Source organism: Notolepis coatsorum (assembly GCF_963971535.1).
Source record: "Notolepis coatsorum genome assembly, chromosome: 1".
Lineage (NCBI taxonomy): Eukaryota > Metazoa > Chordata > Actinopteri > Aulopiformes > Paralepididae > Notolepis > Notolepis coatsorum.
Genome location: NC_140165.1, coordinates 56343654 through 56362064, shown reverse-complemented (window position 1 = coordinate 56362064; position 18411 = coordinate 56343654). Strand labels below are relative to the sequence as shown.

Below are 18411 nucleotides of genomic sequence, written 5' to 3'. Positions count from 1 at the left end.
TGTATATCCCGGACTGTATTTTTTATTGTTATTTGTGATTTTTTACTACCTAAACTTTACGCAACATAGGGGAGGAGCAAACATAGCTTGCATAGCAGCCTTCTAAACTCTAATTTGAAAATTACCTTGAAGAAAAAGTTTTCTGCCAGTGAAGTTTTGTCACAGATATTTGACGGTGAAAGTGACATAGGAGAGAATGTGTCTGAGACCCTGATTATGAGGCGTCCTCCTCTGATGAGAATGAGACCCTTAGTGCAGATGCTCCTGTTGTCTCTCAACCACAAGCAGACACGTTACTTTCCAAAAACGGAAAGTTATCATGGTCCCACTCCCCACTTGAACAACATAATATATATTATGTATGTATAATTGGGTGGGTGGGGGGGAGTAGGGGTAATGTTTTATTTAAATGGTTATTTAGGTAATCAACAAAGTAACATGAAGCACCTGAAACATACATTTGGGTAACACTTTTGATTATGATCATTTTCTGGAGGTTTAAACTGCTGGGGTCAAAATGTCCCCAAGGATAAAGAGTGTAAAGTCAATTTGAGGATAACAGGAGGGTTAACAAAACCATTTCAAATAATTTTAGCCCTGCTAGATAGAGGTAGCAAATAACTCTAAGGATGGCAATAATAATAATAAACGTTATTTGTACAAATTCCATACAAGAATTGCAGCCCAAAGTGCTTCACAGCAGAAAATACACTAGAATACATCAAATGAGCATAAAATAGACAGAATAAATGCAATGCAGAAAATAAAAATACAAGATGATAGAAGTAGATGAAGAATAACGTTGGTCAAATGCCAAATAACTGTTAATTGATTTCATATAGGACAAATTTACCTCAGAACATGGCGTGCAAATGTTCGTCACTAAGCCAATGTTAGCTATAGCTTGGTAACATACCCCAGGGCTTTTCCTTGCATTTTCCCTGTGTTTCTTCCATTAAACTCAATCAACCATATTGTATGCATTCTAATGCACTCACTCTCATAACACACCATTTCATAGTACAGATTACTTATCGTAGTGTTCTTGGGGGCATGTAGTTGACAAGAAAATTGCCAATATAGCTTGGTCTGGTTCCATTTAGGGCTTTGTACATAAGGAGGAGGAGGACCTTCAAATCAATTCTAAATGTTACCGGAAGGCGCGGAAGCCAGTGTAATAGCCTAGCTGAGAGTTGAATAAGCTGAACTATTTTCTTAAGTCGGCTTGGAATAAAGGCATGGATCCGTTTTTCAGCATCCCTTTGATTTATAAATGGTTGTACTTTAGCTTTGTTTCTAAGGTGGAAGAATTATGTTTTTGTCACCTTGTTAATGTGGGACTTAAAGCTTACAGTAGACCTGAGTCTATGATGACTTGTAAGCAAGGAGTAAGTTTCCCCATAATATTATTCAGTAGAATTTCTCTTGAAATTGAAATTTGGTAAATTCCAGTAAATATTGCAATTCCGAAACTCTTGAGTATCATAAATGGATTCAGCATCCCGAATAACCCCCAAAACCACTCCAACATTGTTGAAATTGATCAAGTAGTTTCCGAGATTTGTCCATTTAGGTGATTATGCAAATGTAGCTAATTATGCAAATAAAAAAAGTTGCCCAACATGTACAACTTAGCATCCGGCAGTTTCTAAGTGCTGGTGACCCATACTATCCATATCTATCATAAAAGTTTGGTGGTTCCAAAATTTCCGGGTTCATTGTGTTGGCAAATAGACTATGGTGGGACCCATTTTCAATGCTTAATAAAAGAGATTTCCCCCCCCAACCTGATACTCATTGGCCTTGGCTCATATTCTATGTAGAACATATAAAATAACACATTTTGTCTCGACTCCCGGAGTCAGCATTGCTTGAGGCTTGGGCTGATCGCTATACTAACCCGTTTGGCTGCAGGGTTAGGGGGAGGGCAAGTCATAGGTGGGAATCTGGCGTTGTGCACAGCGACGCCTACAGGTCAGGTCTGGGCGCTTGCTCAGCGGAGGCAGGACTTGATGAAGGCAGCGTGACCTCCCACGCGTTACACTTCACCAATGAGAGTCCTCGCTGCCAGGTGAAAAAAGAGTCACTGGCTGTCGCCGCGCATGTCGGAGGAAGTGTGCAGATGACTTCAGGGTTCCCTTGTACCGACCAGTAGGAGAACATGCGCACAACAACCAGGTAGGGGAGGGGGGGAATTGGCACAATGACTAAATCGGGACGGGGAGAAAACAGAGAAAAAACAGAGAAAAATCTGAGAAAGAGAGGATTAAAAAATAAATAAAATCAAAAATCAAAATAACACATTTTGTGTACCCCCCCCTTACACATTTAAAGATAAGATAAGATAAGATATTCCTTTATTGATCCCCTTGGGGAAATTCAGGCATCATAGCAGCATGGGGGGAGGGGGGAGGGGTACAGGTAGTAAAACAAAACAGTATACAGGTAGTAAAAGACAACACAGGCAGTGTAAACAATTTGATCAATATGGTCAATATAATTTACTAACTGACTAGCTGAGGAATATTCACATTATTCACAGTGTCACATGAGGTGCAGTATGCAAGAGGTGGTGTTATAATAATTTACTATCTACTGAGTATACATTAATCAAAGTACCAGGGTAGTCTACTTTGTCCCCCTTGGGTTCCTATAAGTCCCAGGTCAATGTCTGGTAGCAGTCGCTGTCGCTGCCCCCTGTTGTGGGGCCTGGAGGCTGCTAGTCGCTGCCCACTGTTGTGGAGCCTGATGGCCGCTGGTATGAAGGACTGTCCGAGGCGGTTAGTTGAGTGTCGGGGGGGGATGAGTCTGTGGCTGAACGAGCTTCTCATCTTGACTAGCTCGTCGTAGAGGGGGTGGTAGGGGTTCTCCATGATGGCATCCAGCTTCCTTATCATCCCCCTCTCTACCATCACCTCAAGTCTAGGTAGCTCGACTCCCACCACGGAGCTAGCCTTCCTCACCAGCTTGTTGAGCTTGTTGGTGTCCCTTGAGTTGATGTAGCCTCCCCAGCATGCCACAGCATAGAAGAGGATGCTGGCCACAACAGACTGGTAAAAAGACTGCAGCAGTTTGTTGCACACATTGAAGGACCTGAGTCTCCTCAGGAAGAACAGCCTGCTCTGTCCCTTCCTGTAGAGGGCCTCTGTGTTGTCCGACCAGTCCAGTTTATTGTTCAGGTGTACCCCAAGGAACTTGTATGAGTCCACCATCTCCACATCCACCCCTCGGATGGAGATGGGAATTTATATTACATACGTGGTGTTCTGGAAAGAAAAGTGCGAAATTGTAGGTGAAAACAAGTAAATATGGTAAAAATGAAACAAAAAGGTTCACTGTCGACCATTACTGTCTGCCTCCACCTTGTTTCATTTATAATTTCAAGATAAACATGATTTATTCCACTCATGTCTTGATTATAATGGATTTATTTTGACAGACACATCACATTTTTTATCACAAAAAACGAATATCACTTCACTTTTATTTATACATGTGATCTAGCAGGGGTAAACGGCAAATATTAACCATATTATGCTGTCTAGATTGCTTGTATAATTGTGTATTTTCTCATAAATTGTTATGGCTTTTTTGTTTTAAAATACCAAGAATAAGGTTGTGGGTCCACTGGGTGAGTAACACAAGGGTTAATAAGTTCATGTTCACGTTTCATAATCATATGATATCACAAGAAGCATAATTCAGCCAACCAAATCCCATCCCAGCGGTGGCACGGTTATGGCACGATGAGGTCAGGTGCGCACTCGTCTCTGACGTCACGGCTTGTGTGTTGTTGTTGCAATAGTATCCAGCTGCAGAGCCGCAGAGCGGGGCTCTCAGGCCCTCAGGACCGGCTCTGAGGACCGCTCAGCAGCGCCACCCACCCAAATGGCTGAATTGCCAATGGCTGAATTGGAGTATTGCACTGTGCGGGCACAGCTGACCTGAGAGCGCCGCTCTGCGGCTCTGCAGCTGCATGCTTCTCAGTTGTTGGGCTCTTCCAACGAGCTCTCTGTTTTGGGGGGGGAGCAGCTGAGCGAGCTAGTGAACGTTAGCTAGCCTAAGAAGCTAACGTTAGGTTGTAATGTGGAACACGTTAGAAGACGACGTCGAGTGACTTCAGTTTAACATACATATATTAAAGGTATCCGGTCGAATCTCATGATAATACTGTCATTTTGGCCAACATCTCGTGCGAAGCGGCCTGTCGGGCCTCGTGCTCCAGGACTGTGAGTGAAGTTCGAAGCGGAGTCCAAACTTGTGCAGCTTCCTCACAACAAGCTCTGTCTGCACGGCGGGGCCCGGGGCTCCTGGGGCGCCTGTCGGCCACCGGCCCTGTGGATGAGGACGTGAAGACTCTAGCCAACCCAGGTACAGCAATACAAAATACACACCAAGTCGATTATAATAATACAATACGCTGCAACTGGTATTTTGATGCTCGAACCAGCAACCGCACACAGCGGTCTGGCTGATGTTAGTGTTTAGCTAGTAGCGTTAGCTCCTGACAACTGACAGCCAGCGTTAGCATGGCTAGCGTTAGTTGTACTAAATTGTTTGCATTTTGAAATCGACTTCCCTAATACAACTGTAATGTTCATTATGCGTCTTCTGAACTGGCTAACGTTAGTAAGTTAACGATGCCTGGCTAGCAGCACGAACCTACCTGACCAGTGAGCGAGCTATCGTTGGCTAACTTAGTTAGGTTAGTTATTATAGCCAAATATTGATGGTTAACGTTAGATGGTTTAAACGTTAGTTGCATTCGTTTGTTAGCTAACGTGATATCTTTTCTAGACTATTTTTGTATCACAAACAGTACTGTATTTGCAAATCTGGTATGTCATAAATGTATAGATGTAGCAGTACTGTCTTATCTGTATGTCATAATGTTATGATGAATTGAAAATGGGGGACCCTGATGTAAACAAGACGAAAGTGTTTCTCTGGTCTGCATCCCCTTAACAATTGTGTGTATTGAGCTGTACTGTATTGTACTCATTCTGCAATCTGTTAATAAAGTTTTCAATCAATCAATCAATCAGTCGATTATTCTGTAACTTTACCTCAAATCAAAACATGATATTTAGAGGTACGTGTTATGACATGCCATGCAGCCAGAGACTGTGATTGATGGACTGTCAAAGAATAATCACATTATCCATAACGATAAGAGGTCATGATGTTGCTAGCACTAGTAGTACAGCTCTCTGTAGCTACCGTTATACAAAGAGAATGGTATTGTATATTGAACCTAGCTACTCGTGGTGGAATTTATCCCATGATGATTTCTGTTCATAGTTAAATATTGACGTTGTAGTGATACAATGCTGACCAAGTTATAGACTGGAATTCAGTTGCTAGGGAACAGTTTGGACCCAGAAACAGGAAATAAACGTCGGTCATTTTTTTTAGAATGTTATTGTCATCATTTTGAAACGGTCTATAGAGATACAGGAAATAAATTATATATTATACATTAAATAAATTATTAGATTAGATTAAAATGTATTGTAATTATACAGCACAAGTAGTACAACGAATTAATAGCTTGGCATCTGACCAGAGTGCAAATGTAACAGTAATACAATGTACAGGTGATTTAAACTGGAGTATATATAAATGAGTAATAATTCTAATCAGATGTATGTGCTGTGTTATAGTATTATTATGTACAGTGATACAGGTATATATTATAGATACTATGGTAGTAACTTAGTTATACTGGCCAGTGGTACAACTAGTAAGAGTAGGTAAGGGATTTATATAGATATAGTATATACAGGTCAGGTATGTAAAAAGGATTATATGCAGGTGTATTCAGACAGATGTGGATAAATATATATATATATATATACAGTAAATATATATATTATATACGGTATAATATACAGCATTAATTGTATTGTACATGCTGCTATTGTTGTCCGTCTATATGTAAAAGCGAGAGCCTCGGCACCACCCTCCACAGTTTTAACCCTTTTACTATCACACTACAGTAGGTTAACCTTTCACTACCACAATCAATCAATCAAATCCTTTATTTAACCAGATAAGCATCATTGAGATTAAAATCTCTTTTTCAAGAGCGATCTGGCCAAGCAAGGCAGCAGAAAGTTTCAACATAAAAAAGAACATCACAATAAAATACAGATAAAACATTTACATCAAGCTCCAATTTCAGGCAAGTTATCAAACAGGCAAATGATCAAACACAGTTGCACTGACCAAGGGAACTGAGTTTGTAGGATTTTAAAATGGCTTTGAATTATCTGAGGGTGACCAGTCCTGGTAATTTTAGGTCCTCCTGTATCTTGTTCCAAGATGAGGGAGCAGCATATTTAAAAGCCCTTTTTCCCAATTCAGTTCTCATATGGGGAACTTCCAGTGTTAGAACAGCTTGAGAACGAAGGGCATACTTATATTGCTTTGTGCACAGAAGCACACTTAGGTACGAGGGAACCAGTTTAAGCAGAGCTTTGTGCACCAGAGAGAGCCATCGAGAAAATCGCCGTATTTGTAGAGTTGGATAACTTGCAATGGTATATAGGGTGCAATGGTGCACTCGATTTCCACATCCCGTGACAAAGCGTAAGGCAGAATGGTACACAGTATCAAGCTTTCTAAGGTACTGATCAGGTGCATACATATAGAGTAAGTCACCATAATCGAGTAGTGGTAAGAAGGTGGTCGAGATCAGGTGACTTCTCACTTTAAGTGAAAAACAGGACCTGTTTCTGAAAAAGAAGCCGAGTTTAAGCTTCAGCTTTGACACAAGTTTGTCTATGTGAGATTTAAATGTAAGGTTCTCGTCCACTGTAATGCCTAGATATTTGTAGGAAGCAACCCTTTCACACTACAGACGGTTAGTGAAAGGGTTAACCATTTGGTAGTGTGGTGGTGAAAGGGTTAACTCGGGGATCCAGGTTGTGAAACAGCCCATCGTCGGTGTCGTCCTAATCATCTGTGTTTCTGATTCCTTCTCTGCTGGTACAGGAGAAAGGAGCCCCTTTGATGGGAGAATCCTCTTTCCTGGACTGCTGGGTCAATCAGCGTGCCATCATGATGGGTATGTTTTGTGCCGAAACCATTCTACTGAACAGAATCACACACACACAGTAACTAGGAGTTGGTTGAATCATCTCCGAGATGCCTGCACCGATAACCACCGTTGGGACTGATTCCAGAACGGTTGAGTGGCGATCGACACAGAGCATTGATTCAGTCCACTCCTTTCACCCAAACAGATTGACCTAGATTGGTTTGTGGTCAGTCACTGGATAAAATATAATTGGAAGGAGCTAAAAGTATTTTTTTTAAATCTTTTATTCATGTCCTTGAAAAGTTCAGGAGTAGCACAAAAGGTATGGAAGACATTTATTGTTCAGTCCCGATGAATAAATGAGTGCAGATTTTGTGTAGTTCTGGATCTGTCATTTGACACGTGGTGATGCGGCATGATGAATAATAATGCTGAATATAGAGTGGCCCAGTCGACAGTCATATTGCCCCCCGGTCACTATCGGCATACATGACATTGAAATCTATAAATTCAACCGGGCAGTTGAATAGGAGCCCTGGTCTTTGATAAGGATGACCTGCCTGTTGGTGCAGTGGGTTTCACACCATGCTGGGTCCCAGCGGGGGGTAAGGGATCCATTGATCCAACACAAAACAGACGGAAGCTGTTGCCGTCCGTTGGGTTTGTTTTAAAATCAGAATCTAATGTAATCATGCTTCCACAGAAGCATGCGGCTTTGCTGACGGATGGCAACATATCCGTCCGTTCCCGAAAGTATGTCCTTTCTTGAGGTTTTCCGTCCATCGAAACGGACACGAATCTGGCAGAGATGGACGCATTATCAGCCCTGTCCGACAAATGGACACAATGGGTCCATCTAGCTGGGCAATAAGTGCAGAAGGTTACGTGCGATAAGTAAAAAACTAGGCATTGAACCCACACACTGTGCTCCAATACACCTGTATAGATTAGAAGCTCGGACAACCTTTCAACCTCATCAGGTTTGAATGTGTCTGAATTTTTTTTCCTTCTTTTTCACATGCAAAAAATAAGTGATGCCACTTATCGATTTCATGCAGTTATCCATAATTATCGATAAGTGGTCTCAGCCTTATAAGTGAGTCTTGTCACTGTGTTCCCCTCAGACGAGCAGGAGGCGTTGAACTCCATCATGCAGGATCTGGCAGAACTGCACCGCTCCAGCCGTCCTGCCATGTCCCTGACGGACCTGGGCAAGACCAAGACCTCCTCGCCCAAGAACCAGGTAGAGCTCTCCCTCCCTCTGTCTCTGTCTCTCGTCTCTCCTCTCCGTCTCTGTCTCTCCTTCTCTCTTTCTCTCTCTGTCCCTCTGTCTCTCCTCTCTGTCTCTCCTTCTCTCCATGTCTCTCTCTGTCTCTGTCTCTCCTTCTCTCTCTCTCTCTCTCTCTCTCTCTCTCTCTCTCTCTCTCTCTCTCTCTCTCTCTCTGTCTCTGTCTCTGTCTCTGTCTCTGTCTCTGTCTCTGTCTCTGTCTCTGTCTCTGTCTCTGTCTCTGTCTCACTCTCACTCTCACTCTCTCACACACACACGCCAACTCTTCCATCCTGTTTGACTGGATCTAACTAAAGATCTGTGCTGCCAACACACTTGCATCCTAGCCTACATTCTATATTTCCATTCCACTGGTAATTTATGCAGATATTGGTTTTCATTTATTTCAGTACTGGTAATTTATGCAATGATTGGAGTTCATTTATTTCAGTGCTGGTAATGTTTGCAGAGATTGGGGTTTGTTTCTGCTGTGATTGTAACTATATCCCTCTCCTCACCTGCTCCACACGAGGAGACAGAATTGGAACTTTAATAATCAGTCATTCGCAACAATGCATTCTTGTAAATTCTTACAACTGTATTAACTCTAGCTTGCAGCATTAACTAGTTTCTCAAACCTGCACGTTACTATGACCAGCATACATGCTTATTCATTTGATATCAAAGTGTTGGACGAATCAAACATAATAATAGTCCATCTTTCTGCCAATAGCCACAGAGGCTGTTTGCTTGCTGGCAACGATGTATGTTTGGAATGGGTGTGAAAGTACTACACAAAAAGAGGTGTTAAAGTATAAAAATACCAAAGTACTACTGACCTCAAATTAATTGGTTTGTTTGTTGCTTAACCTACGTGACTGTCTTCCAACAGAACGACGTGCGAGTGAAGTTCGAGTTCAAAGGGGAGAAGAGGTGAGCGGCCATGTTCCTTTCAATGTTTTCACACAGACCAGTAGCAGCTGTAGCCTCTTTGGTTTTTATAAACACCTTGACAAAAAAAAGTGTCCTCTCCCATCTTGTTCTCGGCAGGATCCTGCAGTTCTCGCGCCCCGTCAAGCTGGACGATCTGCGGGCAAAGGCTAAAGTGGCATTCGGCCAAGCCATGGACCTCCACTACACCAACAATGAGGTAGCTAGCCATGGACCTTCACTACACCAACAATGAGGTAGCTAGCCATGGACCTTCACTACACCAACAGTGAGGTAGCTAGCCATGGACCTTCACTACACCAACAATGAGGTAGCTAGCCATGGACCTCCACTACACCAACAATGAGGTAGCTACTAGCTAGCCATGGACCTTCACTACACCAACAGTGAGGTAGCTACTAGCTAGCCATGGACCTTCACTACACCAACAGTGAGGTAGCTAGCCATGGACCTTCACTACACCAACAGTGAGGTAGCTACTAGCTAGCCATGGACCTTCACTACACCAACATTGAGGTAGCTAGCCATGGACCTTCACTACACCAACAGTGAGGTAGCTAGCCATGGACCTTCACTACACCAACAGTGAGGTAGCTAGCCATGGACCTTCACTACACCAACAATGAGGTAGCTAGCCATGGACCTCCACTACACCAACAATGAGGTAGCTAGCTATGGACCTTCACTACACCAACAGTGAGGTAGCTAGCCATGGACCTTCACTACACCAACAATGAGGTAGCTACTAGCTAGCCATGGACCTTCACTACACCAACAGTGAGGTAGCTAGCCATGGACCTTCACTACACCAACAATGAGGTAGCTACTAGCTAGCCATGGACCTTCACTTCAGATTTAAGATCTCAACATTTATTCTAAAGAAGTCACTCTTTTCCCCCTGTCCCTCCTCTAAAATGATTTATTTGATCCTTTCATCATTCTACTCCCCTATTCATCCTTTATACTTGGGTTTTTTGAGGTACTTACATGTTGTTTTTAATCAGCATTACATCATTTGATTAGATTCTTTAATGACCACCCAGCCAGGCTGGTGGAATTTTGTTTTCAGTGCAATTACAGCATTGTTCCAACATAGAACATATAACATCACTTACAATACATACATACTGCATGCAGTTAAATACATAGATACATAATTACAAAGACCACAATATCACAGTTTACGAATCTGCACCTCCCATAAAGCTACATCAGCTTGTCCCACCTATAAATAAAGATAGATTCATTGTGGGGTTGTTAACGTGTTATCACACGACAGGCTTTGACACAATTGCATCACAATTAATGCAAATAATAAAACGCTGCATCCGCGGTGATGAGGAAATGCTTGATGAAATGTTCAGGGGAAGTAATCATAGGCTACAGAAATAACCAACACTCACGGATCTGTCCTTTTTAGGTACGTTTATTTAGTACAGGCAGAGACTGCAGCGGCAAGCCTTCCTCAGCGTTATAGCTGAAAAGCTTAAAATAAACATGCTTAAAGGACAGTTCCATGAGTCCTGGTCATTATTTCTGTAACTATGCAAGAGCCCGTCTGGACCTGTGCACCCGGTAAGAAGCTAGTCAGAGTTGTGCTGCACCCTCTTTTATTTTTACAAAGTAATCTGGACGCAAAATGGATTCATGCTTTTTGTAATTTCACACAACGCTGGACGAACTTGTAGATGGAACTGCAAAGCAGGTCCTCGCTCGGAAATCCTTCTGGATTAGATAAAAGATTAAAAAAGAAAAGGGCGACAGTGACTCGGGAGGTAGAGCAGTCGTCTGGCAATCCAGAGGTTCCCGGTTCGATTCCCGCTCCTCCCGGGCAGCGTGTTGATGTGTCCTTGAGCAAGACACTTAACCCCTAATTGCTCCCGATGAGCAGGTTGGCACCTTGCATGGTTGCCTCCGCCGTCGGTGTGTGAATGTGTGAGTGAATGGGTAAAAAAATTTGAGTAACAAATTGTAAAGCGCTTTGGATAAAAGCGATATAAAAAAGAAATAAATGAAAAAAAGAAAAAAAGCATCCAAAAGAAAAATATGAACATCCTCGTGATCTGGTTTCCTTCTTTCCGCTCTTGTCCAGCTGGTGATTCCACTGAGCACCCAGGATGACCTGGACAAGGCTGTGGAGCTGCTGGACCGGAGCGTCCACATGAAGAGTCTGAAGATCCTCCTGGTGCTCCAGACCTCCTCCTCTCAGGTCAGCAAGCTGCTTCAGGGAGTCGGGGGGGACTGGGGGGGGACGGACCATTTTCAGGTCATGTGATTTTATGATGCCGTTGCACTGGCATCCTTTTTTAAAAAGGGATATTTCACTTTCGTAGGACTTCAGAGTAGGGATGTGAATAGCGTTTTTTTGAGAGCCGGTCATTAACTGGATGAAAACCGGTTAGCCATTTTTTTTTCTTCTCTTTTACCTAACGTGGTTCCAAATGGTCTGCCGTGCCACAATCTGACCATTTCACATTCTAATTCTCACTCACTCACTCACTCACTCACTCACTCACTCACTCACTCACTACATCTCTCACTACCTCTCTCTCTCACTACCTCTCTCTCTCTCTCTCTCTACACGACAATACAAATCGATCTCGTTACCAGACGAGAAGAATATCCGGTTAATTTAAAACGACTGGCTAACTGTATTATCCTTGCACATCCCTATTTCAGAACATCAAAGATCAGCGGTCTTATCTAAAGTCATCTACAAGTATAGTAAGCTGGTGCCCCTTGCTGTCCCCGTCATCTGCTGTCAACACCACCATTCCTCTCAGAGCGGCAGGCTCCCCATTCACTTCCCGTCTAAATATCATACTTTTGAAGTATTTCAAACTGGATGGCAATATTATTCTGTATAATGTATTTTACTTGTGTTTTTTTTTAAGCTAATGTTGCCATTTTCAAATGATCAGTAAAGCAACTATTTCTCATTATCAATGGAAGGAAAAAAGCACCAAGGCAACTCTTCTGGTAGAAAACATTTATTACATGGCTAGTTCACTAGTTCACTGTTCACAAGTCAAGTCAAGAGTTTTATTTGTCACGGCATACAGTGAAATGCGGGTGGTCATGCCCGCAGCGATTGTGCAATAATACAAGTAATAAGAAGAAAACATTTGTGCAATAATACAAGTAATAAGAATAAGACATAACAGGTATAATGTACATAAAGTTTACAAAAAGCATGGTAAAAGACATGCTAAGGTCCTGCGATAGTGCAATACAATGTTAGCTACGGATGAGGCACTGGGTCTTATGTACACTACTATACAATACTATACAATCTACAGTTATACTATATATCCTTATGCTATCTTGCTATATCCATCTATTTACTATACAAGAACCACTCCTGACCTTTTCATTGTGTAAATTGACCGTTGAGCGTGTGCAGCATGTGTGTGTGTGTGTTCATGATAAAGTGACTGTTAGTGTGTGAGCGTATACAGTATGTGTTGTGTGTGTGGAGAGTTCAGTGTTCAAGACTCTGATGGCCTGGGGGAAGAAGCTGAGCCGAAGTCTCTCTGTCCTAGTTGCTGGTGTGCGCAGGCGTTTGCCTGACCGCAGCAGCTTGAACAGGCTGTTGTTGGGGTGGTGAGGGTCTTTCATTATTCTGCAGGCTCTGGATTTGCACCTCTTGTTATATAAGACCTGCAGGGGTGGTAGTGCAATACCCGTAGTACACTCAGCTGAGCGCACCACTCTCTGTAGGGCCTTCTTGTCCTGTGCCTTGCTGTTTCCATACCAGGCAGTGATGTTTCCAGTCAAGATGCTCTCTACAGCTCCGGAGTAGAAGGACTGGAGTATCTTCCCCGATACTCTGAACTTCCTTAACTGTCTCAGGTGGTAGAGGCGCTGCTTTGCATTCTTTACGACTGAGTCTGTGTGTTGTCCATGTCAGGTCTTCTGAGATGTGGACCCCCAGGTACTTAAAGCTGCTCACCCTGTGTCCACAGTGGTGTGTGTGTCCCCTGCTGTGTTCTCCTAAAATCCACGATCAGCTCCTTGGTTTTACCAATGTTCAGGAGCAGGCTGTTGTCCTGACACCAGCGTGCCAGTGCATCAACCTCCTCCCGGTAGGCCTTCTCGTCGTTGTCAGAGATCAGCCCCACCACCACTGTGTCGTCCGCAAACTTCACTATGGAGTTGGAGCTGAACTTGGCCACACAGTCATGTGTGTAGAGTGAATACAGCAGGGGGCTCAGAACACAGTCCTGGTGGGACCTGATACTCAGGGTGATGGTGTTGGAGGTCTAACCCCCCACCCTGACCGCCTGAGTCCTTTCACTCAGAAAGTCCAGTATCCAGGCGCTCAGAGAGGAGCTCAGACCCAGCTCGATCAGCTTGTCCACCAGTCTGGTGGGGACTATGGTGTTGAACGCTGAGCTATAGTCAATGAACAACAGTCTCACATAGCCCCCCTTCTGGCTGTCTAGGTGTGAGAGGGTGTTGTCACTTGTGTAGTACCTGAGAGACCGCATCGTCAGTGGACCTGTTTGACCTGTATTTAAATTGCAAAGGGTCCATATCACTGGGGAGGGAGGCACAAATGTAATCCTTAACCAGCCTCTAAAAACATTTCATGACCACAGAGGTGAGTGCCACCGGTCTGTAGTCATTAAGACCTGCTGGGGATGATTTTTTTGGTACCGGGATTATAGTGGACACACCTTGAAGCAGGCAGGGACCACGGACTCAGCCAGGGATAGATATGGTGGTGAACACTGGGGCTAGCTGGTTAACACAGGACTTAAGTATCCGTTTTGTTATCCCATCTGGGCCAGCTGCTTTTCTGGTGTTCACCTGCATAAATGCTCTTCTCACACTGTGTTCTGTCAATGAGAGAGTGCCCCTCCCCGCGGATGCCCCCCCCCTCCACGACGACCGGTGCGTCAGTGACGTCGTTAGCCGGTGAGCTAGCGTCGCCACTGTTTGCACCGAACCGCGCGTAAAAGGAGTTGAGTTGGTCCGCGAGAAAGGCGTCGGCACTCCCTATTGAGGGGCCGCTGACTTTGTAGTCAGTTATCGTCCGTAGCTGACGTTGACAGAATCCCAACGTATGATCATTATCACAAAAAGTATAGTGGTTTTTAGATATATGTTGTTTCTTTGTTTGTAGTCAGACTTGACTCCACAACTTGTTTTGATACAGCAGCTATCTGTGTCACAAACCTGCTCCCTCTGATGGATGGTTTAGCCTTTTGCTAGACTGATGGGTAAACCCTAAGTCTGTAGACTTAGACTTTGTACCCGCCTTTGAGCTGCAATGTCTTGAATGTCCCCAAAAACTGGATCCAGTGGATCTTCGGGCCTGCTTCTCCACAAACTCTACTAGATCTCCAAATCTGACTCTTCTTTGGCGTCTCTTCTGAAAGTCACACGGCTGATCTCCTCTTATCGCAGAGCTCGAATAGCTTTGAAACGATGGTTCAGCCTCTCAGAAATAGTGCATAGGAACGCAAACCATTACCATGTCCTGCTCTAATGACTGGCCACTGGCCAGCTCAGGGCTTGATCCATATAGGCAGTACTAGTAGGGCTGCAAGATTTTGGGAAATAATCTAATTGCGATTTTTCTCACAGATATTGCGATTGTGATTAAATTTGCGATTATAAAAAAAAAAAAAGCAGCCCCACAGAGGTTTATTGTAAAATGCGGCTTGCATCTGGCCTACGCGGTGGGTCTTTTCGGGACACCGAGCCTGAAAATTTTTCTTTTTACCTGGGAATCGATACCGGTACCCAACGGTACCTTTTTTTTCTCTGTACTTTACTCTCCCTCTCTGAAGTCTAAACTTCACAACACACAATCTAAAACCCCTTACCTCCCTCTCCCAAACCGATCTTGTATCTCAATGGGACTTCCTGGTTAAATAATGTAAAAAAAAGATTTTTTTTATTTTTTTTTATTGCAGGCCTGGCGATTTGATAATTGCATCATTCCAAATCGCGATTTCGATAAAAAATCTATTAATCGTGCAGCCCTAGGCAGTAGTCTTGCGCAGCCATGCCCCTCTCCACACTACGTTAGCGCTGTGCCAGCGTCAGAGAGGGGCCTGGCTGAACCTATTGTCATTCCGCTATAGGGGGGAAAAAACACTCTGGCTTGTTTGTATTTCTTTTAAACCAATCACAATCATCCTGGACGGCGCTAAGCCCAAGATGCAGCGACGGTACTACCCTTGCAAATTAGTGTCGCAGATAGCGGAAGGGCAGGAGAATTCTCACTGAAATAGTCTGCCAATGCTTATACCCACAGTCTCAGTCCTGTGATCCAGACTACACAGGCAGTGGTTATTTTCATTTCCCTGCCGACGTTGAACCAAAGCTGTTGCCTTGCTTCTTGTATGGAGGATCTGCAGGATCCATATGTAAACCGCTGCGAACAAGTTCTCTTGGATGGCCTGTTGTGTACTGGTCCAAATAATAATATCTGGTCTTGTCAGTTTTACTCTCAATCCCATGTTGGGAAGCTTTAACGAATGACTTATAATGAAGTGGGTCACCATTGAACACTGGTATGTCTCTTGTTGGCAGTAGAGAGCTCTGCTGTTGCTTTATCGGGAATTGAGTGATGTAATCTTGTCGCTGGATAGCATTAGCAAGAGCATTCTGGTTATTGTTCATGTCATCATTTCTGGCCTGTTCTTTCAGAGTCAAATACATTGGTGCATCCTGTGTTTGTTAATGATGTTTGTCAAGCTTGTATGCACCGCAGAAGAACGGGGTCCTTGCTTTGCTATGACTTGGTCTCCCTTTTTGCAATGACGTGTCCAGTGGCGTTGGATAAATGCTGTGATGCTGGAGGTGGAGGATGTGTGTGTCGTTTCTTTCAGTCAATTCCGTTCCAACTTGCCTTGTCATCCAGTGATGTTTCTTGTTCTAGCCTGAGCGAGAGAGGATTTCTCGGCCTCTTCCAGGATTTTCAGCCAGCTCAGCGTCTCTTCCCAGTGCTTCTCTTTGTGTCGTTAGTCTGGCCTCTTCCACATCAAGTGCATCAAGTCCATATCCGTTCCATCCATGGCTATCTTTATTTGAACTGAAATGTATTGGTGTTTCATCAGCAAACTAGGAAGCATCTTCAATACACACATCCAATGTAAATCCACCAACAAATCCAAATGAATTCCAGGGTATAATGAATGGAAGTAAATATATATGTATTGACGAATATCAGAAATGAAACTGGACAAAAAAAAACATCAAATTAAAACGTGCTGTTGGCAGCGAACGGTGGACAGCAGTGGTTACTAGCTTACTTGTAGATGCACTTACATCTACATAGTCAGAGGTAAGACTGCTGAAACTTGACCAGTTCTACTAAAGTGAAATATAGCATACTTTCAATGTATTTCAAATGTTTTGCTTTGTTTACCTTAAAAAAACAAAACAAAAAACATGGAGCTTTCTCTCTCTGTACTACTTCTTTATTTACATTAATCAAGTGGCGTTTCCGGTCCAATGCATGCATCGATTTCTTTGACAAGAGGTTACTAATTGTTTAGCACAAATATAATTTGATAATCCTTGCTTTCCAGACCTCTGCCCCCAGCATGGACCTGTTACAGTCACACGAAGTACTGGACAACACAGGCTTCAGGGCGCCAGACAAGAAGACCATGCTGGCCTTGATAGGTAAACACTTCTTATAGATGTTCATCTTGGGCTGGTAGGTATACAGAATATGAAGGGATACTGTCATGGATCCCTGCAAAGGTGTGGATTTCTTTTACTATAACGTTGTAAAAAACAATACTTTACAATACATTATTAAAGGTGCTACAGATTCAGCCACTAGAGCACCAGCATGTCATTTATACAATCAGGTGCGTTCCACATGGGGAAATGTGAGGAGATGCACGCAACATGTAAACAACATTCAGTTTGGACCTGCAAACATTTTCTTTTAAATGATGATGATAATCAAAAGCAATACTTGTATTCCAAGTTCATTAAGAGTGACTAGATCCTCGAGTTTATTTGACAAACTATTTGATGCAGATGGTGCAGAAAACATAAAGGCCTTCTTTCCTAATTCAGTCCGAACTCTAGGAACAGTCATGCGACCGTAACCGATATTTGTTTTCTGGTTATTAAGACGGATAAATAACAAGGTAGTCCACCCAGAACAGCTTTATATATAAAAACATACAAATCACTAAGCCAACGTCTTGACGGAGCAGGCCGATTGACTTTGGAATACAATATACGATGATGAGTGAGGGTTTGTAACAAACCTTAAATAAACAAACAAACTGATTGCGCTACGGAGTTGAGTGTGTGCTGGCACTCAAAGAGGCTGCACCACAGCTAAGCTGATGACCGCTTGATGACGGATGCAAGATGATTAGCAGAGTTGTTGTAGTTCCCTACAACCTCTGACCACATAAAAACAGGAAGCGACGGGGGTATATGTGAAATGTGGTCTTATCGTGAGAATTAGGCTGCTGCCAACTCTCTCCCTCTCTCTCTGTGTGTCTCTCTCTCTCCTCTCTCTCTCCTCCCTCTTTCTCTCTCGTGATCGGTCCAGGCTCCCATTCCACCGACCGTAGTTCCCCTCCCCCAGGCTACATTCCCGACGCCCTCCAACAGGTGGCCAGGAACGGCTCCTTCACCAGCATCAACAGCGAGGGAGAGTTCATTCCTGAGAGCATGGACCAGGTACCTGCACCCAAAGGGGGGGGGGGGTAATAGGGGTACCTGTTGAGGTGGTCCAGTGGTATACTGGCAGAAGCTCTTGAGCAAGGCACTTCACCTCACAGAGCTGCTACCTGGCTGTGGTTGTACTGGGCAGCTCCTAGATATGAACGTGTGTAACTGGATAAATACAGGTTTTTATAAATAAATAAATATACATATATGTATGTTTTCATGAGATAAACTGATCAGGTTAGGACATTTGCAGGATGTTTTTGTAAAATGACCTGGAGTTCACAGGGGTCACAACTCACAAGGGAGAATAATGCCCCTGGAAAATGATGACTATGGAGGCTGTCTTGTCTGTGAACTTTCATAAAGTGAAGTGTCATAAAGGAACTGAGCTGGAGGCCTCAAGTCAAGTCTTTTATTTGTCACAGCATACAAGGCATACAGTGAAATGCAGGTGGTCATGCCCGCAGCGATTGTGCACTAATACAAGTAA

General features: G+C 43.4%; 1 protein-coding gene across 1 annotated transcript in view; it reads left to right on the top strand.

The window, feature by feature from the left end:
• The first annotated feature begins 4147 nt into the window (after positions 1–4147).
• map3k2 (mitogen-activated protein kinase kinase kinase 2) overlaps positions 4148–18411 on the top strand; it is a 69787-nt gene continuing 55523 nt past the window's right edge. The window contains exons 1-8 of the mRNA XM_084332315.1: positions 4148–4371; positions 6997–7069; positions 8167–8285; positions 9202–9242; positions 9360–9459; positions 11353–11469; positions 16808–16904; positions 17800–17930. Of these exons, the coding sequence (XP_084188441.1) occupies positions 7015–7069; positions 8167–8285; positions 9202–9242; positions 9360–9459; positions 11353–11469; positions 16808–16904; positions 17800–17930 (660 nt within the window). The 5' untranslated portion in view covers positions 4148–4371; positions 6997–7014. The remainder of the gene's footprint in view (positions 4372–6996; positions 7070–8166; positions 8286–9201; positions 9243–9359; positions 9460–11352; positions 11470–16807; positions 16905–17799; positions 17931–18411) is intronic.